The 22,377-nt window shown below is 40.3% G+C and overlaps 2 protein-coding genes across 12 annotated transcripts in view; one reads left to right on the plus strand and one right to left on the minus strand.

Moving 5' to 3' along the window:
* LOC122560743 (hexosaminidase D-like) overlaps window positions 1-10,601 on the plus strand; it is a 48,107-nt gene extending 37,506 nt beyond the window's left edge. For 9 of the 10 annotated variants that reach the window (XM_043711747.1, XM_043711750.1, XM_043711745.1 and 6 more), the window contains 4 exons: window positions 2,314-2,392; window positions 4,070-4,171; window positions 5,588-5,677; window positions 9,465-10,601. In XM_043711747.1, coding sequence (XP_043567682.1) covers window positions 2,314-2,392; window positions 4,070-4,171; window positions 5,588-5,677; window positions 9,465-9,648 — 455 coding nt within the window. In that variant the 3' untranslated portion in view covers window positions 9,649-10,601. Of the gene's footprint in view, window positions 1-2,313; window positions 2,393-2,842; window positions 3,318-4,069; window positions 4,172-5,587; window positions 5,678-9,464 lie in introns of those variants that run through there. The other variant, XM_043711751.1, reaches the window with a different exon arrangement.
* Window positions 1-22,377, minus strand: part of mlst8 (MTOR associated protein, LST8 homolog (S. cerevisiae)) — an 86,360-nt gene that overhangs the window by 63,142 nt on the left and 841 nt on the right. Inside the window, exon 1 of one of the 2 annotated variants that reach the window (XM_043711757.1) lies at window positions 15,020-15,043. The exons of the other annotated variant lie outside the window; for it this stretch is intronic. The gene's annotated coding sequence lies outside the window, so the exon portion shown is untranslated. Of the gene's footprint in view, window positions 1-15,019; window positions 15,044-22,377 lie in introns of those variants that run through there. 2 annotated transcript variants of the gene reach the window in all.

The following is a 22,377-nucleotide window of genomic DNA, read 5'->3' on the forward strand; positions in this document are numbered from 1 at the left end:
AGAAGGAGCTGGGTAGGATTGACTGGGAGAGGAGCCTAGCAGGAAAGACAGTGGACATCAATGGCAGGAGTTTCTGGGAGTAATTTAGGAGACACAGCAGAGATTCATCCTGGTGAAAGAAAAGCATGGTACAGGGAGGATGAGACAACCAAGGCTGACTAGAGAAGTCAGGGATAGCATAAAAGCAAAGATAAAGCATATAATGTGGGCAGTGGGAAACTAGAGGATTGGGAAGCTTACAAAGACCAACAAAGGGCAACAAAACAAAAGGAAGGAGAACATTAAATATGTGGGTAAACGAGCCAGTAATATAAAGGAATACTGTATGAGTTTCTTTAGATGAAAAAAGGGCAAAAGAGAGGCAAAAGTGGACATTGGGCAGTTGGAAAATGACATTGGAGAGATAGTATTGGGTACAAGGAAATGGCTGAGGAACTGAATAATTACTTCATGTCAGTCATCATAGTGGAGGACATGAGCAATATCCCAAAAATTCAAGAGAGTGAAGGGGCAGAGCTCAGTATGGTGGTCATCACTAAGGATAAGATTAGATTACATTACATTACAGTGTGGAAACAGGCCCTTCGGCCCAACAAGTCCACATCGACCCGCCGAAGCGCAACCCACCCATACCCCTACATTTACCCCTTACCTAACACTACGGGCAATTTAGCATGGCCAATTCACCTAACTTGCACATCTTTGGACTATGGGAGGAAACCGGAGCACCTGGAGGAAACCCACGCAGTGGGAGAATGTGCAAACTCCACACAGTCAGTCGCCTGAGGCGGGAATTGAACCCGGGTCTCTGGCGCTGTGAGGCAGCAGTGCTAACCACTGTGCCACCACGCCGCCCACTAAGGCGATAAGGTGCTAGAAAAACTGAATGGCCTGAATAAATCACCTGGACCAGATGGACTACACCCTAGAGTTTTAAGTGAGATAACTGAAGAGATAGTGGAGGCGTTAGTAGTGATCTTTCAGGAATCACTAGAATCAGTGAGGATTCCAGACGACTGGAAAATCACTAACGTGACACTTCTGTTTAAAAAGGGATTAAGGCAAATGACAGAAAATTACAGACCGATTAGCTTAACCTTGGTCGTGGGTAAGATCCTAGAATCCATTGTGATGGATGACATCTCTGAATACTTGGAAGTGTATGGTAGAGCAAAGTTAGCATGGTTTCATCAAGGGGAGATCATGCTTGACAAATCTTCTAGAATTCTTTGAGGAAGTAATGAGCAGGTTAATTAATGAGAAAGGAGAGTCAATGGATGTGATCTTCCTTTACTTCAAGAAGACTTTTGACAAGGTGCCGCACAGAAGGCTACTGACTAAGATAAGGGCCTTTGGTGTTAGAGGCAAGATGTTTGGCTGTCTGGCAGAAAGCAGAGAGTGGGGGTAAAAGAATCCTTCTCAGGATGGCAGCCAGTGACTAGAGGTGTTCCACAAAGCTCAATGTTGGGCCCACAACTTTTCATTTGGAGTGTATTTGGAGGAGGTTCAGGTGAATGGTCCCAGGAATGAAAAGCTTAACATATGAGGAACATTTGAGGATTGGGTTTATACTTGGAGTGTAGAAGGATAAGGGGGGATCTAATTGAAACATACTGAATACTGAATGGTCTGGACAGAGTAGATGTTGGAAAGATGTTAGGAGAGACTAGGACCCGAGGGCACAGCTTTAGAAAAATGGGAAGACCTTCTAGAACGGTGATAAGGAGAAACTTCTTCAGCCAAAGAGTGGTGAATCTATGGAATTCATTGCCACAAAAGACTGTGGAGGCCAGGTCATTGAGTATACTTAAGACTGATATAGATAGGTTCTTGAGTATCAGGGAGATGAAGGGTTAGGAGGAGAAAGCGGGAGAATGGGGTTGAGAAACCTATCAGTCATGATTGAATGATGGTGCAGACTCAATGGGCTGAATGGCCTAATTTCTGCTGCTATGCCTTATGGTCTTATAGGTGGTAGAATTTTAATTCAATAAAAATCTGGAATTAAGACCATGCAACCATTGTCTATTGTAGTAAAAACCATCTTGTTCACTAGTATCTTTTAGGGAAGGAGAGTGCCACCCTTACCTGGTTGGGCCCACATGTGATTCTAGACTCACAGCAATGCGGTTGACTCTTAACTGCGCTCTGGGCAATAAATGCTGGCCAAGCTAGTAAAACCTTTATCCCATGAGTGAATTTTTTAAAAAGGCTAGATGCAAAGTTCCCTCTACACTTGAATGTGTTTCTTGAAATGAAATTGAGCCCTTTCAGCGAAATATTTCTCTGTTTTTTTTCTATTCACTTCCTCAGGTTCTTTCACAGAGAAGGCGAAAACCAAATCACAGCAGCTTTTGGGATTTAAAAATATTAACCCAGAAAATAATTCAAGGTAATTTAAAAAAAAATGTTTTTAGGGTGTACCTGAAGGGAGGTGAGCTCTGGCAATTACAGAAAGCTTGTGACATAAGGCAATGGAGGGTATGTGGCAATTAAAGTTAGGCATATGGAAGACAATTGTTTTAGATTAGCATCCTGGATGAATCAGAACTTTGGGTGTCAACACTGACAATACTGATGCTACCTTTCTCCATTTTACCAAAACTCTTGATTTAACCCTCTTCACTATTGGGTGGCCACTTCCAGTACAGTCCAACAATACACCTTATGCTTAATCCTGAGTTAATTCGAAACTTAAAAGAAAACTGGTATTTAAATACTGCACTCAACATTGATAACTGACCAAGTCCCATTTCCAAGCATCACCACTGGCTTATTTCTGTTTTCTGTCTCCAATCCTACTTCTTCCCATTATGACTAAAACTCTCATCCATGCCTTCAGGATCAACCACATCCACTCCAAGTGAACCTGAGCACCACTGTCTGCATTCTATACCACTAGACCTGCTTAACTAGATTGTCCATGTTAAAAGCATTGGTTCCTCATCTCAAGAACAACTTCAAAATTCTCCATCATGTACAAGTTCTTCCCTGTGAGGAGGCGATGGCCTAGTGGTATTGTGACTGGATTAGAAATCCAGAGACCCAGGTAAGGATCTGTGGACCTGGGTGTGAATCCCACCACGACAGATGGTGGAAAAAACATAATAAACTATCCAATAAAAAACCATTAGATTTGGAATTCCAAGGGCAACTAGGGATGAGCAATAAATACTGGCTGAGACAGTGACACCCAAATAGCTTGATAATAAAATCAATAAATAATTAATATCAATAACAATGTCACTATCACCCAAAGCAGACAATGGATTGGTGGTATTATTGCTGGGTTGTTAATACAGAGACCCAGGATAATGTTCTGGGGACCCAGGTTCAAATCCTGCCATGGCAAATGGTGGAATTTGAATTCAATAAAAATCTGGAATTAGGTTTGGAGGGATATGGGCTGGGTGCTGGCAGGTGGGACTAAATTGGGTTGGCATGTCTGGTCGGCATGGACATAATAGACCAAAGGGTCTATTTCCATGCTGTACATCTCTCAGACTCTTAGACACTAATGATGACCATGAAATCATTGTCAATTGTTGTAAAAATCCATCTGGTTCATTAATGTTCTTCAGGGAAGGAAACTACCTTCCTTACCTGGTCTGACCTACATATAATTCCAGACCCATAACAATATGGTTGAATTTTAACTGCCCTCTGGGAAATTGGGGGATGGGCAATAAATGCTGGCCTAGCCCTCATCCAGTGAATGAATTTTTTAAAAGTCCTGTTAGATTTCCCTCTGCCAGTGAGTCTTCCTGGTTGACATCTTGGACAAATCAGCTCAGCTGGCTGGATGGATGGCTAGTTTACAAGGCACAGTGAAGCCAAAAGCGTTGGTTCAATTCCCACTGCGATTACCAGCGAGGACTTTCCATTTCAACTTTTCCTCTTGCCTGAGGCATGATGACACTGAGGTCAGACCACCACTGCCATTTCTTTAATGAGAAAGCAACCCGATGGTTGTATTATTGTTTACCTTTATTGTTTTTAAGAATGCTATTGAAACACTTTGAATTGCTCTGGTATTTTTAACTCCATGATGACTACATTCCTTTTATAGTGAAGGTGAAGGCACATTTGCAGGAGCTGAGATTTATCAAATGGTTCGTTGGATTACTCAAAATCTGAAATCTGAAGTAATTTCTGTTCTTGAAAATAACAGGTGAGGTGTACAGATGCAGAGACAATTTCATTATGGGAGTTAACTGGTCTGTTGTGATTGCGGAAGTTCTTATTAATCCAAACTTCCTGTTCTTTCACTTCACTCTAATTTTACAATTTGCTTCTACCATCCATGTAGTTTGCACAAATACTGATTAGCTCAGTTTCATTAGATCTTTGTGGTAATATATTGCTTTGGAACTTAACCTCCACAAGAACAGTAGTTTTAATCCCATATATTTGTTTTGTTGCCTATTTCTTGAACTACCCACCTGAATGATATTGATCATGAATAACCTCACAACTTTTTCTATTTTTTGAAATACTATTTTCCCCATTTCATCTGGCATTTTATCTTAATTCAAGATCCTTTAATCAATGGAAATAGTTATTTTTACATACTCTGTTCTAACTCTCTATTTTTAAATAGCTCAAGTGAAATTAATCATCCTAATTTCCCTCATAATATGCTGAATTTCCCTACTGCAACAAGCTCTTTTTTGATTTAAAAGGTTTGATGCTTATTACCTATTGATCACAAATGTTCTTTGGTTTCGAATTTGCACTTCTCCCCTTCTTTATTTGCCTCCCTTTGTTGCCATCTCTGTCTCTTTCTGTAATATATTGCTAAGGAGAGACATAAAGTCAAAGCCTTTTGTTCTTACACTATTCAGGACTGAAGCACAAGAAAACCAACTTTAAAATCGAAATTGTTTAGTAGTACAGAACTTGAGTATTGCTGAAAAAAGACAAATTTGTTAAAGTTTCTTGTCTTGTCCTGATGAGGACAAATTGCAAGAATACCAATTTAAGGGAAAAAAAATTATACTGTATGAGGAGAGTGCTGACTGGTTGGCATATGGACCTTTTGATTAGTAGAGACATTGTCATTGATTACCAACAATAAACTTCCAAACTTTGTTTAAAGTTTAAACCAGGTAGGTTGACACTAATTGGTTAATTTCTCAGGGCAATCAGTGTCAACCTACCTGGTTTAAAATTTGAACATAGCCCAGCAGTTAACAGTACATCATCATTAATTGTTCTGATGAGTGCAAGACAAAAAGCTTTTGACGAAATGTGTCTTTTATTCAGCAATGCATTTCAGTCAAGATGAATACAAAATGAAAAGCTTCATGTCTCTTATTAACAAAATTTAACTTCTGTGTTACCAGGCAATTACATCTACATATTAACTTTTGGAATGCAGTAATTGTGGAGGTGTTTTGATCTTCTACCACTCCCATATTTTCATGCAACTCTCAATCTACTCTGAAAGTGAGGTCAAAACTTTACCCAGATGTTCATAATTACATTCTAGGGTGTCCTAATCTCCAGTGACATATTGAGACTACATTTTTCTGTCCTCAGTAAATATTGACAAAGTATTTATTTGAATGTATACTCCATCTAACAGAGAAATCAAAGGCTGGTTCAATCGCTATAACAGGAAGCACCAGTTTGCAAATCCTCGGAACATGGAGCGTTTTGACAGTGAGTTACACAGGTGAGTTCAACTTGAGATTAATAACTTCCTTAATCCTTGGTTTGTCCTGATGTCTCCTGGAACTAGACAGTTTTTCAGGCTAAGGAATATTAACTTGGTGGTTATTTAACTGGGAGAAAGTGAGGACTGCAGATGCTGGAGATCAGAGTTCAAAAATGTGGTGTTGGAAAAGCACAGTCGGTCAGGCAGCATCCAAGGAGCAGCAGGGTTGACATTTCGAGTGTAAACTCTTCATCAGGAATGTCTTACTGGACTGGTAATCCAGATGATAGGATTACCCATCACTACAGCTGTTGAATATAAACTGTATTAAATGTTAGAGCAAAAAAAGCTGCATCAATTATGGTGACCAGACCACTACAACCACAGAAAGATGCTGTTCTTAGAAGAATCAAAGAATCCCTACAATGTGAAGAAGGCCATTCACCCCAACGAGGCCACACCACCCCTCCAAAGACCATCCCACTCATACTCATACCCAATCCTATCCCTGTAGCCCTGCATTTCTCATAGCTAATCCAACTAGTCTAAGCATCCATAACCTATACATCTTTGGACTGTGGGTGGAAACTAGAGCACCCAGAGGAAACCCATGCAGACATGAGAAGAATGTGCAAACTCTACACAGTTGGCCAAGGCTGGAATCGAACCTGGGTCCCTGGTGCTGTGAGGCAGTAGTACTAACCACTGACTCACCATGCCACAATTTAAAATGAAACTACTTCCTCTGGTCATACAGACAACAGCACATAATGTTAAAATTTGAATTTGGCAATGCAGATGATGAGTATATCCCTAGGTGGTCATAAGATGGTATGAAAATGGGATAATTCGCTTTATACAAAGGACATAGGGACATTGCACTTGACAGCAGGAGTAGCCTCCACCATTCAGTAAGATCATGGTTAATCTGGTTAAGGTCTCAACTCCATTTTAATGTGTGCCCCTAATAACCCTTGACTCCCTTGTCTATCAAAAATCTAACTCAACCTGGATAAATTTAATGATTTAACCTGCACTGTTTTCTGAGGAAGGAAATTTCACAAACTACCAACCTGCAGAGAAAACAATTCTCCTCATCCTGGCCTTAAAAGTCAGATGTCTTTTTAACTAGAACTAGGGAGGAGTAACTAACAGAGTATTCTGTGCCAGGGTAATCTCTATTGATTAAAAGACAAAGTGTATTATGTTTGTTAGGGCAATCTGTGTTAATGCAAGAGATTGGCTTAATTTGTGTATGGATAGGCTCTGAGGTTACTGTGCAAAATAAGAGTGCTTGATATATGGGGTAAGATAGTAGTGAGAATAGAGGACTAATTAGTCAGTAGGAAATGTACAACGGGCATAAATAGGTTACTTTTGGGTTGGCAAGCTATTACTAGTGGACTACCATAGTGATCTGTGCTGGGCCCTCAACTATTCACAATTTATATATAGGTGGTCCCCAGTTTACAAACACTCATATTCATAAACAAGATCCCACACAGGCATATATTAATATTCATTTTAAAGAACAGATATATGAACATTACAATGGCTATTTTATATATTTCCTCTATTGTGTTCTGACTTGAACACAAATTGACTTGCAAACTGATGGAAGAACAGAATCTGTTTGCAACCTGGAAATTGCCTGTAAATTATTTGGATGAAATAACCAATATTTGGTTCCAAATTGCTTATTACACTAAGATAGGTAAGAACATAAATTATGAAGAAGCTATGTGAATTCTGCAAAAGGGATACAGAGAGGTTAGGTGAGTGGGAATAAATTTGGCAGGTGGAGTATGATAAAGGAAAATGTGAATTTGTCCACTTTGGCAACAATATTAGAAAAGCAACATGTAACCTAACTGGAAAGAGATTGCAGAATTGAGGCATGAAGGGATTTGAGTGTTCTGGCTCATGAAGTGCATGAAGTTTGAGCCCTTCAGCTGCTGACTGATCTCATGGTGGTCTCAACTCCACATTCCTGCTTATCCTCAATTACCATCAATTCTCTTAAATAGAGACATCGAAAATAGGTGCAGGAGTAGGCCACTTGGTCTTTCGAGCCTGCATTAATGTTCAATATTATCATGGCTGACCATGCAATTTCAATATACCACTCTCACTTTCTCTCCATACTGCTTAATCTCTTTGGCCACAAGGGCCACATCCACCTGCCTCTTGAATCTAACAAACTAGCCCCAACGGCTATCTGTGATAGAGAATTCTACAGGTTCACAACACTTGAGTGAAGAAATTATTCATCATCTCTGTCCTGAATGGCTTACCCCTTATTCTTAGACTGTGAGCTTTACTGCTGGACTTCTCCAACATTAGAAATATTCTTTCTGCATCTGGTTTGTTAGTCCCATCAGGATTTGATATGTTTCTATGAGATTCCCCCTCATTCTTCTAAATTCCAGTGAGTACAATCCAGTCTTTCTTCATGTCTTCTTAGTGAAGAATCTGTTCACCTCCACTTTTAAAATATTTAATGACACTGTGTCTATTGGTAGAGAATACCAAAGGCTCATGACTTGGGAGAAAAAAATGCTTACCTCCATTTTAAATTAAAGACATGTTACTTCTAATCTTTATCCCCTAGTTCTAGGAAAACATTCTTTCAGCATCCAAGTCTTTTCAGGAGCTTGTTCATATTAAGATGACCACTTATTATCTAAACTCCAATGGATACAGGCCCAGCCTATCTCTCACCTTTCCTCACAAGATAAGCCCCAACCCATTCTAGTTGTCAGTTGCATGAACCATCTCTGAAGTATTTCTAATACATGTACATCCCTTTTAAAATATTAGGACCAAAATTGTACACAATACTCCAGATGTGATCTCGCCTGTGTAACTTCAGCAAAACATTCCTGCTTTATATTCTGTGCCATTTGTAATGAACAACATTATATTTGTCTTCCTTATCATAAGCTGCATCTGTGATTCATGTACCAGAACACCCAGATCCCTCTGTCCTACAAAGTTCTACATTTTCTCTCTATTTGAAAATATGATACTCTTTGATTCTTCTTGCCAAAGAGGACAGGTTCACATTTTGCCCAATTATACTCCATTGGTCTAACCTTCACCCACTCACTTAATCTACCTATATTCCTTTGCGGTCCGTTGGGCTATTGTCCCTCTATAAGGCAAGATTAAGAATAAATTTGATAGGGGTGTTGAAAATCATAAGGGGTCTGCACAAAGCAGATGGGGGAAACAGTAACAATTTAGGGTGATAGGCAAAGAAGAAATAATATTGTGATGAAACACCTCTTTATGCAGTGAGTCCTCTGGATTTAGAATGCACAGCCTTAGAGAGGAGTCAATGGAGGCAGATTGAACCATGGCTTTCAAGAGATTTGGATAATTATCTAAAGACAAAAATTTCCAGTGTTATAGGTAAAAGATGGACAGTGAGACTAAATGAATTGCTTCTGTATGGAGCTGGCACAGACACAAGAGGTCAAATGGTCTTCTTCTGTGTTGTAACGAATCAATTATTTTCTAAGTGCAGTCTTATATTATCTTGTTGTCAGAATATTTTGGTTAGTGTGACTGAAATGCATGGCGTTCCAAGGGTTATTGGGTCATTGTTGGCAGTTTTTGTATTTTTTTGAGGATTCATCTGTATCAAGTATACTTGTTCAATTTGCTGGATCATAATTTATCACTACAATCCGATAACCCTCAGTTTGCTAGGGAAATCTATATTAATACAGGGTCTGCTGGTGCTTGTAGAATGATTTTTTTATTATGCAACATTGTTAATTCAACTATAATATGTGTTCAGAGTTCACAAAAAGTGGGAAGAGTACTTGGGAAACTTTCGTGCACAGATGGAAAACATTTACTTTCCCGACACGGTGGAGGAATGGATGGAAGTGAATGTAAACCTGTACATGGACCCGCTTAGAGAACTTGTGAAGGACTATAAGGAAATTATGGCACTAATGGCTGCGCCAAAACAAAATTAGAAAATCAACAAAAAACAAATTCAGGAATGCACTGCCATTGGTGCAAAAACTGGAAGCCATCAATCTAAACTATATTCAGAATGACATATTTTAACAAGAGATCTAGGATCAAAACTCAACAAAGCACAGGAACAAGGTCCTATTTCATTGCATTTTATTTCAACTTTGGAAAGAATCTGAGCTGTTGATTCTATATGGCTTCTTGCTTTTACCAATCTGGATCTGATTGTGTGCATACTCCAGAATTTAAATGTTTACAACTGCAGGAAGCTATATACCTGTATCTCACTCTGTCTATTCAATCTCACCCTCAAACCTTGTGGCAAAAAAGGATTACCAAGTATCATTATGACCAACCACTGCTGCAAGCTCAGCAGGTGACTTCAGAATTGCAGAAGCAAGTAACTCACTCTAGTTAAGGTACTGTACTTGTTTAGAGAATTCAAAATGAATCGGTAATCCTGTTGTGCGGAGACATGTTTGTTGTCATCCTTTCTGAGGATGTATGAGCAATGCAAGAGGACTTGGACTTTTAAAGACTACACAATAGGGAAGTTGATTTGTTTGCAGGGGATTTACCAACATATTAGATGAACTTTGATTTAGTTTTTTTTAATAAAGTTATTTAATTTTCACATCAATCTCTTCATTCCATTTGACACAAGGGATTGTAATAAATCAATCTACGTTGATTTTTTTTAGCAAATGTACAGTGAGAGATCTGTTGATTTTAACTGAGTTCTCCAATTGCTGCTTTTGTCTGGGGTAAATCACTATTTGAGAATAGGTTGCTTATTTACATTTAGTTAATTAATTTAATATACAAGAATGAAGAATAGGTAATATGGTCTGAGAAGGATATTCCATTAAACTGAGGCTAAAGTTCAAAACAAAATAAATTGAGCTGTTCTCTAGAATATTAATGTAGCTTGGTAGTTGTTGTCAGAGAGGGATCATCTGCAAAAGAACAGATGCAAATAATGAACAATACAAAGGATTCTTATTTCGGGAATGTAGGCAAAGTTTGATTAGAACAAGCAGGTCAAGAGTCCAGGTTTCAAGAGACTGTTTCTTTCAAATATACGTAAGTGACCTTGTAGAATTGGTACTGCCATTTGCACTGAATACTCATGGCACTTTGTAAGATGTTGGTGGAAACATATGTTGTTTTGACTCTTCTACACTTCACCCAAATTCCAACTCACAACTTATGAAGTTGTAGTTTCAGGCCACACTACTAGTCACTTTTTTAAAAAAATTGCTTTAAAAGCTCTTGCCCTTAAAAATCACCGTGGGCTGCAAAGAGCAGAAACAATCAAGTAGACAAAAAAAGTGAGATGAGGTGGAAACATATTCAATAAACTTTTAAAAATAAAGTGGATTCATTCTTGGAAAAATAAATTTGTAAAAGTTTACGGGAAAGAAAGTGAGACTAATTGGATAGCTCAGGTACTATAAGCTAAATGGCCACCTAATATAAAGTAGGCAATGGTTGAAAATCAACTCTGAATATTGCCAATGGAATATGAAATAACTCCACGGAGGCTGATATCCCATGACCAAGTCACCCTTTATTTAGAACATAGAACATAGAACAATACAGCACAGAACAGGCCCTTCGGCCCACGATGTTGTGCCGAACATTTGTCCCAGCTTAAGCACCCATCCATGTACCTATCCAATTGCCACTTAAAGGTCACCAAAGATTCTGACTCTACCACTCCCACAGGCAGCGCATTCCATGCCCCCACCACTCTCTGGGTAAAGAACCCACCCCTGACATCTCCCCTATACCTTCCACCCTTCACCTTAAATTTATGTCCCCTTGTAACACTATGTTATACCCGGGGAAAAAGTTTCTGACTGTCTACTCTATCTATTCCTCTGATCATCTTATAAACCTCTAACGAGACCAGTTTTAGTGCCAGTTGGGTTTCAGCCAGGAGGCGCTTTTGCATGGTCACCTTATTAATCCCACTCTCGTTGTCACTGAAGTAACTCCACAGAGGCCGGTATCCCATCACTAAGTTACCCTTCATATACACACGGAGAGTCCATAACACTGATCCAGCTCCCTCAGAGCTTACTCTCAGTGTGAACAGAACCCCTGACACTTCTTTTTTATATCTGTCAGCCAGGGCTCCTGACTGGGCCAGCAGCCGACAAGAGCCCTCCTCGCTATCCACAACTCCACCAATCTTCGTATCATTTGCATGTTCATAATATATGACATTGATTCGGCTAGCTCAGAGCCGGTTCCTAGCAGTGTCAGTTTCATCTCCTGTGCACTTGGACATAAAGGGTGACTTGGTGACAGGATATTGGCCTTCGTGGAGTTATTTCAGATTACGTTTTGGATGAGTACTGGGTAAAAACAAGGACTACAAATGCTGGAAACCAGAGTAGAGATTAGAGTGGTGCTGGAAAAGCACAGCAGGTCAGGCAGCATCCGAGGAGCAGGAAAATCGATGCTTCGGACAAAAGCCCTTCATCAGGATTGGAGGCAGAGAGATTCCAGAGTGGAGAGATTGGGAGGGGGCTGCTGGGGAGAAGGTAGCAAAAAGTACAATAGGTGAATGGTATCTGGATGGAATTTTAGTGAAAAGGAATAGGAATTATACTTGAAAGGGAAGAAAATTGCAGGGCAATGGGGAAACGATGGTGCACTGGAACTAATTTCAACATGATGGGTTGAAACCTCTCCTGTGTAATGCAATCACTGATACACAAGAATGGCTCTCGGTAGGCTACATTTGAAATGATCTAATTTCCCAGTGGGGAATCATTTAGTCTTTTATTTTACACTTCCACTAACACTAGCTAAATTGTATTAATGGCACAATGAAAATTAATATCTCCATTTAAACATCCTCTATTAATAATAAGCCAATGTAGGCACCTTCTTCTAATAGTGCATCATCATTTCAAATCAGTTCCTCACACCAACATACGTGGATCAGACAAATAGAGCACATACCTCTGGCTTGGTGTGTTAATTCAAACTTATTACAATTACACAGCTTTTCCTGAGGCCTTTCCCTACCTGCTTGCAACCCTGTAACTACAAAACTGATATTTTTTTATTAAAAGCTTTCTTTTCAAAAGAAAGTGTCAGATTAATCCATTATGCTAAAACCCACTCAAAGTTGTGTTTACATTTTGATAGATGAGAAATTCCATTATATCAGCTGAAATAAATTCACGATGTTTCAAAATTAACCAAGCTATAGTATGGTTGGGAATGTCAAATTGCCCTATTTTGCAATGTTAAAAATCCTTAAAAAGTTACAGGTTCTGGATCTGCAACATTGCCAAAAATTAATACATTCTTTCTCAAGATATACTTTGGCTATGCAGAAATTTTCACTGAAATCCATCCATATGTTTTTGAGAAATATAAGTTACAAACAGACTAACAAATGTGAACAAAAATATTACCTCAGCCCATCGTCAATTAAGAAGTAACTTGAGTGACTCGTCACACCTGGTTTCAGGTATGACTCAGCGTCAGTACTCTCACCTCAGTCAGGTAGCTATGGATTCAAGACCTATTCCATATATAATCCAGCCTGATACTCAGGTAGCACTACGCCATTAAGGGCATAATTTTTTTCCATGAAACGTTAAACTAAGATCCAATGTGAAAATATACATGACACATGTGGGCGGCACGGTGGCACAGTGGTTAGCACTGCTGCCTCACAGCGCCAGAGACCCGGCTTCAATTCCCGCCTCAGGCGACTGACTGTGTGGAGTTTGCACGTTCTCCCCGTGTCTGCGTGGGTTTCCTCCGGGTGCTCCGGTTTCCTCCCACATCACAAAGATGTGCAGGGTCAGGTGAATTGGCCATACTAAATGGCCCGCAGTGTTAGGTAAAGGGTAAATGTAGGGGTATGGGTGGGTTTCGCTTCGGCGGGTCGGTGTGGACTTGTTGGGCCGAAGGGCCTGTTTCTACACTGTAATCTAATCTAATCTAATCTAAAAAAAACTATTTAAGAGAATGGCAAAGGAGTTCTTTCTGGTGTTCTGGTCAAAGTGTATCCATCAATTATCACAAAAATGGAATATCCAGTCATTATCATATTGCTGCTTGAGGGATCTTACTCTGATCAAATTAGCTAAGTTATTTACAATAGTATGAGAGTAATAACATTTCCATTGGTACTTAACTGACCATAAAATGTGTGAGATGCTGAGATTATGTCTGGAGGTTTATTATTAGAAGTATTTTCTTTTTCTGTTAACACCAAATAGCTGTAGCTTTAGCCAGCATGGTTTGTTTGTATAAAACTTGAATGTTTGCAACTATCTCCAGAAATGGAGATAGAAAGTCAAACAAAGTTAAATGGTATGAATTCTGACACTAAACACAAAAAAGAGGAAGGTGATTGCTTTGAATATGCACATAGCTTGGTTAGTTTACTTGATATGATTTTGAAATTAATAGGTCTGTTAATGAATGCTTCTGGTACTGTGCAGGAAAGAGTTTGCATTTTACATCAATCCACCAATACATGTAATTATACCTTACTTGATAAAAATATTTACTTTTTTTCTATAGCACATGGAGTATCCTCTGTTTTCAGTTATACTGATGTGATCCTGTGTTTTCAGTGCATGATTCGTTCATGTATCTTCTTGTAATTTATGACCTGTAATGCTGCTGTGATTTTAATCTTTTTGCTGTAATTCTTGTTCTCAATAAATAATTTCACAAAACTGAATTGTGTAATAGCTTCTGTAATAGACTGCTTGAAATTAGGTCGTCAATTAGGTTTTCTTTCATGTGGGAGATTACTTACATTGTAATGTTTAGCTCATTCCTAAGGAACTCTCTTTATGAAAAGGCCAATGCATTTCACCTTTGACCTACAATGTTACAGAAACAGATAAATTGGTAATTTGTGCTGATTGCAAGACTTTCCCTGAGGCACAGTGGCTTTATGTCTGCTTAATGACAGTGAATGCACTTCTAAGTCAATTGCACTGGAGTCTGATATGGGAGATGTCACCGTGAGTGACTTGGAACAATAGTGGCATGAAGCTTCATGCTGTAATGATTTATAATCCCATATAAGGAGATCCAAACATGTCCACATTCAGCAACAGAATACAACTGAACAGCATGTTTTCTAAAGCAGAGATAGATAAGACAAGAATTCAATTTACATATCCAGTTGTAGGTCCCTGAGGAACTATGTATATAAGAAATATAATTGTGGGCGATCCAAGATAGCAGTGTCCTGGTAGGATCATGTTTGCTGGGCTCCGTGCTGTAACACTGGCCAACAGAGCCCGAACCCATTCCAAGACACTTAACTGTGTTTAGGATCACAGTAAAGGAGCTGGAAACCCGAAAATTCTTACTTACCTTTGTCCCTGCAGCTGCAGAATGCCAAAGAAAGGAGGAAGCTCACCCGGTCTAACCCACTGAATTAGCAGGCTTGCTTCCTCACCAGATCCTGGTTGAAGACCTAGCCAAATCTCATGAGATCTTGGGGAGGCAGATCTAGGAAAAAATTGAAGAGAAGTTGGCTATGCTACAAGACCTGGGAAAAAGGACCGATGAGCTTGAGCACCAGGCTGCAGTGGTAGAGGCAGAGACTGACTCTTCCAAGAGCCACATTGAAGCCCTGGAAACACAGGTCTTGGATCTGTTGGATCTCGATCTCAAAAACAGGGGCAGAAGAAAGAACCTGCACATTGTTGACATACCAGAGGGGATGGAAGGTGAGTGGCCGGTGGAGTTCTTGGAGAAATGGTTCCCAAAGTTCCTTGGTTTGGAGGCTGAGAAGTGATGGATAACAATTGAAAGAGCCCACCTGATCGTGGCACAAAAACCAGGTGCTGATCTGTGTCCACCTGTGTTCTGTTAAGGGTCAATAATTATAAAGACAAGTAAAAGGTCATGGAAGCCACTAGAACTCAGGGGAGAGACCCGACAGTGTTGGTACATGGCTTCTCCAGGGTCCTGAAGAAGGGCTTATGCCCGAAACGTCGATTCTCCTGCTCCTTTGATGCTGCCTGACCTGCTGCACTTTTCCAGCAACACATTTTTAAGCTCTGATCCCAGCATCTGCAGTCCTCACTTTCTCCTTCTCCAGGGTCATGTTTGTCACACCTTCTCGACAGCAGTGGTCCAGAAAAGGAAATCCCACAATGGAGTCAAGAGGAGATTGAGGGAACCTGGGATCCAATATTCTTTAAGATATTCAGCGGTGCTTTGGATCAATCATAATGGATCCATACATTTGTTCGACTTGCCAGGGAAAACAAAGAACTTTGTGGACATGTTGACTTAAGTTGAACGGCCAAATAGACATAAAGGACAGAACTGTTCAGGTTTGCTCTTTTTTAAAGACAACTTGGTGGAGTATCCTCTCTGTAATAAGTTGCGTAAAATGACGTCCAGGATGAATAGAGTATTTATTTTTAATTTCCAAGTTATGTTAAGGGATGAGTGAGGCTTTTTTAGTTTACTTGTTTATAGTACTAACATTGCTCTCAGGTGTTTTTTTCCTCTACTAGGTGGTCGGTGTATGTGGTGTGACCCTAGCTGGTAGGGGTTGAGAGCACGGTTGTGATGGTTAGTAGGGTTGTAGGATGTCATAGAGATGTACAACATGGAAACAGACCCTTCGGTCCAACCCGTCCACGCCGACCAGATGTCCCAACACAATCTAGTCCCACCTGACAGCACCCGGTCATATCCCTCCAAACCCTTCCTATTCCTATATCCATCCAAATGCCTCTTAAATGTTGCAATTGTACCAGCCTGCACCACTTCCTCTGTCAGCTCATTCCATACACGTACCACCTTCTGTGTGAAAACGTTGCCCCAGGTCTCTTTTATATCTTTCCCCTCTCACCCTAAAACTATGCCCTCTAGTTCTGGACTTCCCAACCCCAGGGAAAAGACTTTGCATATTTACCATATCCATGCCCCTCATAATTTTGTAAATCTCTATAAGGTCACCCCTCGGCCTCCGACGCTCCGGGGAAAACCGCCCCAGCCAGTTCAGCCTATCCCTATAGCTCAAATCCTCCAACCCTGGCAACATCCTTGTAAATCTTTTCTGAACCCTCTCAAGTGTCACAACATCCTTCCGATACCAGAATTGCACACAACTTTCCAACAGTGGCCTAACCAATGTCCTGTACAGCCGCAACATGACCTCCCAACTCCTGTACTCAATACTCTGACCAATAAAGGAAAGCCTTCTTCACTATCCTATCTACCTGTGACTCCACTTTCAAGGAGCTATGATGCCAGCATCTGCAGTCCTCACTTTCTCCTTCTCCAGGGTCATGTTTGTCGATGATGCAGAGCATTTGAAGTTGCAACAGAATGGGTTTATTTTTCATTTTTCAATATGAGGTGTAGAGAGATGGCCATTTTAGTTAGAAAGAATCTCCCATTTAAGATAAAAGAGGTATTTTGTTCAGCAACACTCCCTAGGACCTTACCATTAAGTGTATAAGTCCTGCTAAGATTTGCTTTCCCAAAATGCAGGACCTCACATTTAACTGAATTAAACGCCATCTGCCACTTCTCAGCCCACTGGCCCATCTGGCCAAGATCTTCATGCAGTCTTAGGTAACCTTCTTCGCTGTCCACTATACCTCCAATTTTGGTGTCATCTGCAAATTTACTAACTGCACCTCTCCCCTTCGAATGGAGAGTAAATTCCTCTGATCAGTCTTTCGAGATTTTTTGTTTTTCTGTTTTTGCTGTATATAGTTTTTATAAGTTTTGTAGATCTGTTGGATCTAGTTATTTTAGTCTGTGTAATTTTTGTGTTTTGTGGATTCTTTTGCATTAAAGCTCAGCAATCTGTAGTTTCGGTTCCTCCTCTCTGGAGTCTAGATGGTCCTGTGGAAGGTTATGGCTAAGGATGTGTTTCAGCGGTGCACCTGGAATATTAAGGGGAGTCACTCATCTTTCCAGCCTTGAAAGGGAGAGAATGGATGTTGCTGTATAACAAGAAGCACACTTGGATGATGCAAAGCATTTGAAGTTGCAACAGAATGGGTTTATTTTTCATTTTTCAATATGAGGTGTAGAGAGATGGCCATTTTAGTTAGAAAGAATCTCCCATTTAAGTTAAAAGAGTGCATTAAAGAAACACACGGGAGATTTGTAATCCTTAAAGCTTTGATACATGGGGAAGAACACGGGATCTTAAATATTTACTGTCCCCTGGTGCACCCCCTTAAATTCTTGACAGACGCACTTGCTCGACTGATTAATCTGGCATCTCAACATATCATCATAGGAGGGGACTTCAATTGTCTCATAGACCTTATGGTAGACAAATTGCCCAAAGGCCTGCCGATATCTTCTTTGCGATCTAAACAATTAAGGGATTTGTGTGCTGAATTGGGCTTGGTAGATGTTTGGAGGCACCTGTAATCTACTGGCAGGAATTTCATGTTCTTCTCAAACCCACATAAATGCCATATCAGGATTGATCTTTTTCTGACCACCCGCAGCACATCTGGGCTTGGTAGCGTCATGTACAATTGGCAATATCACTACTTCTGATCACACCCCAGTGTATTGAATGATTAAAAGTGAGAATACTGTGGTCGACCCGAGGCACTGGCAACTGGACCCCTTCATCCTTAAGGATAGCAAGTTTACTGAATTCTTTTTGACGGAGTTCAGGGCTTTCTTAGATATTAATTCAGGCTGGGCCAGTAGCCCATCCATTCTTTGGGAAATAGCTAAAGCCTATGCTAGGAGGTTGATTATCTCCTATTCAGCCAATAAGAAGTGACAGATGGGTGGGCAGCAATGCTTGCTCGAGATGCATCTGAAAGTAGCTGAAAAGGCATAGTTTGACATGCTGGTTAAGCTGTAGAGGATCATGGTGCTCCAGTCTACGCTGAACTCTATGCTCACATGGACAGCCAAGAGTGAGCAAGTCAAAGACTGTTTGAGCATGGGGATAAGCCAGGTAAGTATTTTTTGTACCTTGCTAGGAAAAGGAGTGCCCCAACCCCCCATCCCACAAGCCATTACCTCGATCAGAGAGGAGACTGGAAATTTGACCCACGACTCTAAAAGGATTAATGCAGCATTCCGGAAATTTTACTCTGAATTATACCATTCTGAAAGCTGTGAGAATGGACGGGTTAGCGTGGAGTCTTTTTTTAAGCATTTAGACCTTCCAGGAGTGACCCTGAACAACAGTCTCTCCTCAATGCCCTGTTGTCAGAACAAGAGGTGCAGGAAGCTGTGAGGCAGCTCCAGAATGGGCAGGCACCGGGTCCGGACAGGCTCCCCAGTGAGTTCTATAAAGAATTTATAAGTAAGTATGTTGTTAGGGCTGATACTTAGTATGTTTAATGACTCACATAGTCGTGGCCTTCACCCACCATATCTAAGAGAGGCGAACATCTCTCTCATTCTTAAAAAAGGGAAGGCCCCGGAGGATTCTGATTCCTATAGACCCATTTCACTCCTGAATGTTGACTTCAAAATTCTATCCAAGACTCTGGCATTAAGGCTAGAAACTGTACTGCCCTCCATCATGAAGGAGGACCAGACAGGGCTCATAAAAGGTCGCATATCATCAGATAATGTGAGGAATTACCTAACATGATCCAAGTATGTCAACAGCAATCGATACAGGGATAAGTGATCTCCTTAGATGCAGAAAAGGTATTTGACAGGGTCGAGTGGCCATTTTTTTTCATACTTTGAAGCGGTTTGGCCTGGGAGAGACTTTCATCGGGTGGGTGCAAGTTTTGTATAGTGATCCTCTTGCTGCGGTCCTCACCATTGGTGCACGGGCAAGTAATTTATATTTGTAGGGGCAGTAGACTAGGCTATCCCTTGTCACCATTACTTTTCACATTGGCGATTGAACCGCTGGTGGAGGCAATATGCAGGGATCCCAATATAACCACTCCAGAAGTAGGGACAAAGTTATGTAAGATCACGCCATATGCGGATGATGTTCTTATCAAACCCAGCAGTTTCAGTGCCACATCTGATACAATCCATTAACCTATTTGGTGGCTTCTCGGTTTATAAGATTAATGTTGCGAAGTCAGAGGCCATGCCCATGGGTGGTCTCCTGAGAGTGCCTGATCCTGATCTTGGTTCCCCTTTAGATGATCGCAGGACGGCTTTCTCTACCTAGGCATATTTACTACTCCCATTTTTGATCAGCCATTTAAAGCCAATTTTGTCCATTTATTCGACAGAATCAAGCAGGACCTTCATAGATGGGAGGCACTTCCGATCTCTTGGTTAAGTCGGATAGCCCTCATTAAAATGAACATTCTGCCCCATCTGTTGTATTCAATGCAAGTGTTCCTCTGCTTTATATGAAGCAAATATTTAGAAGACTGAACGGCCGATTTTAGTTCTTTTGTCTGGTATAGTAAGCAGCCCCTAACTAAATTGACTAAATTGCAGTTACCTAACAGACTGGGAGGAGTAGCCCTCCCCGATATCAAAAACTTATCAATTAAGCTTGTTGTTATCTTACGTGAATGATTGGGATCGGAGGGGGACCCTCACTCACATTGGTTGGACATCGAAGCATCTCACGCAAGATGCCCCCCTGTTAGCCTGCAGTGCTTAGAAAAAATGAGAACAGTTAAGGAATATTGCCATAGCCCAACAGTCATCAATACTGTCAAGCCGTGAAGGGCAATGTGTCAGGGTGAGGGCAATATTGCCAAAACATCATTTTTGACACCCATAGTTAGTATGCCAGGGAAGATGGACTCTGGGTTTAAACTATGGGCAGCTAGGGGTGTGTCTTGTCTGGGTGATTTACTTGAAGGGGACATACTGATGTCTTTTGACCAGTTGACTCAGAAATATGAACTGCCCAATAGGGACCTCTTTCGTTTCTTTCAAATTAGAAATTTCACACAAAAACAGACCACACTTCTAACCGATGCTTATAGGTCTGGCATGGAGAAGAGAGTGTTGAGTGCTGAGGGTACATTATCTGTGAGCAAAGCTTATCATCTACTGGGAGAGGGTTCCTCAGACGAGACCGAACAGCTCTGTAGGATATAGGAGAGGGAGTTGGACGTTGAGATCTCTTCTGAAATATGGGAGGATATCTGGGAAAATACAAGAAGGATCTAGATTTGAAACAGGATCCTACCTGGCAATTGAATATTCTCCACAGGATCCACCTGGCCCCAGACCACCTTGCTAAATTTAAAGTGGGAACATTTTCAATGTGTCCTAAATATAAAGTGAGCATGGGCATGCTTACTCATTTTCTTTGAGTACAGACTGCGGACTTACTGGAGTGCTGTGGTAGGCAAAATAGAGAAGGTCTTGGGGACGGAGGTGGACCCAGTATCTCTTCTTCTTGGCTTTGTTAATTCTCTTTCATTAGATGCACACAAAAAAAAAGCTTTTCAGCGTCCTCACTTTTTATGCCAGAAAGAACATTCTATTAGGGTGGGTGTTGGACAATCCCCCAGGGCTGTTGGGCTGGCGTAAGCTAGTCATGGAGCATATCCCCTTGGACTTTCTGACGTGTATGGTACACCATAAAACTGAGAATTTCTATAAAACGTCGCGGCCCTTTTTGGATTATCTGGGTACAGATTTGTCCGCCATCCTAATAAGAGCCTTTATATAGCCATGGCAATTCTAAGTCATGGGTTTGGTACCCCGAGGGGAGGAACTACGAACATATGAATAAGTATAAACATATGCACTTGATGATCGAGGGCTATTGCTTTGTTTTACTGAGCTGTGTTGCAGTTATTATTATTATTATTATTATTATTATTAAGATTTTCCTTTTTAGCTTAGTTATTAGTTGGTATTTATTTATGTAATTAGCAGTTTTTTTTAATATTGGTTTGAATTGTTTGGTTTTGTATTTGTTGTAATATTCAAGAGGAAAAACATTTTTCTTCTTTTTAATAAAAATCTTTTTAAAAAAATATAATTGTTTCACCCGATTGTGTTGGCTCTTCTCAAACACTTTTCATTTGTGCACTAAATTCATAACCTCACTCGACCAATGAAATAAAGTTGGAGGCTGGTGAAGAGAATAGGATGAAGAAATACTTAAAAAGGCAAAAACATAGAAATATCAGTCAAACTTCAATAACATGGAGAAAGGTTATAGTCCAAATACCTAAAAATTCAATTATAAAACACCTTTTTTTTAAAAAAAGAAAAAACTTCTCCTTTGATAAGGCTCACTAAGTAGGTCCAGATAGTGACAGAGAGTAAATAGTAGCAAGAGTAGGTCAGTCAACACTTTGAAAGCCAACACTTCATTTGACATTCTAATGTCATGCATGTTAGCTTTTTGTGATTTATGTACAAAGTACAAATTGGGGACACCTATAAAAATTATAATCTAGTATTCCATATTTTGTATTTCCTTTGTAGCATATGACCTCATTTAACTGTTAGTGATAACTTGCATTCTACAAATGTAAACAAAAAAAATTGTGTGCTACACATGATCTTTTGCCAAGAGGATTCCAGTAATTAACTGATACAGTGTAAACTATTAAGACCGAGAAATAGCACATATCAGCAAGTGTTCGGGGACAGTGGACAGTCCTCACCTTTTCCAGATGTAAGATGGATCAAAAGGGGAGGAGGAAGATCCAGAGAAGAGTTTCTTAATATATGGGCTAGACAGCAGGATGCTGCCTTCACAACTTTAATGAGACTGAGACATTGTGTTGAGAGTGTGATACTGGAAAACACAGCAAGCCAGG

This window comes from Chiloscyllium plagiosum, chromosome 21 (assembly GCF_004010195.1).
Source record: "Chiloscyllium plagiosum isolate BGI_BamShark_2017 chromosome 21, ASM401019v2, whole genome shotgun sequence".
Lineage (NCBI taxonomy): Eukaryota > Metazoa > Chordata > Chondrichthyes > Orectolobiformes > Hemiscylliidae > Chiloscyllium > Chiloscyllium plagiosum.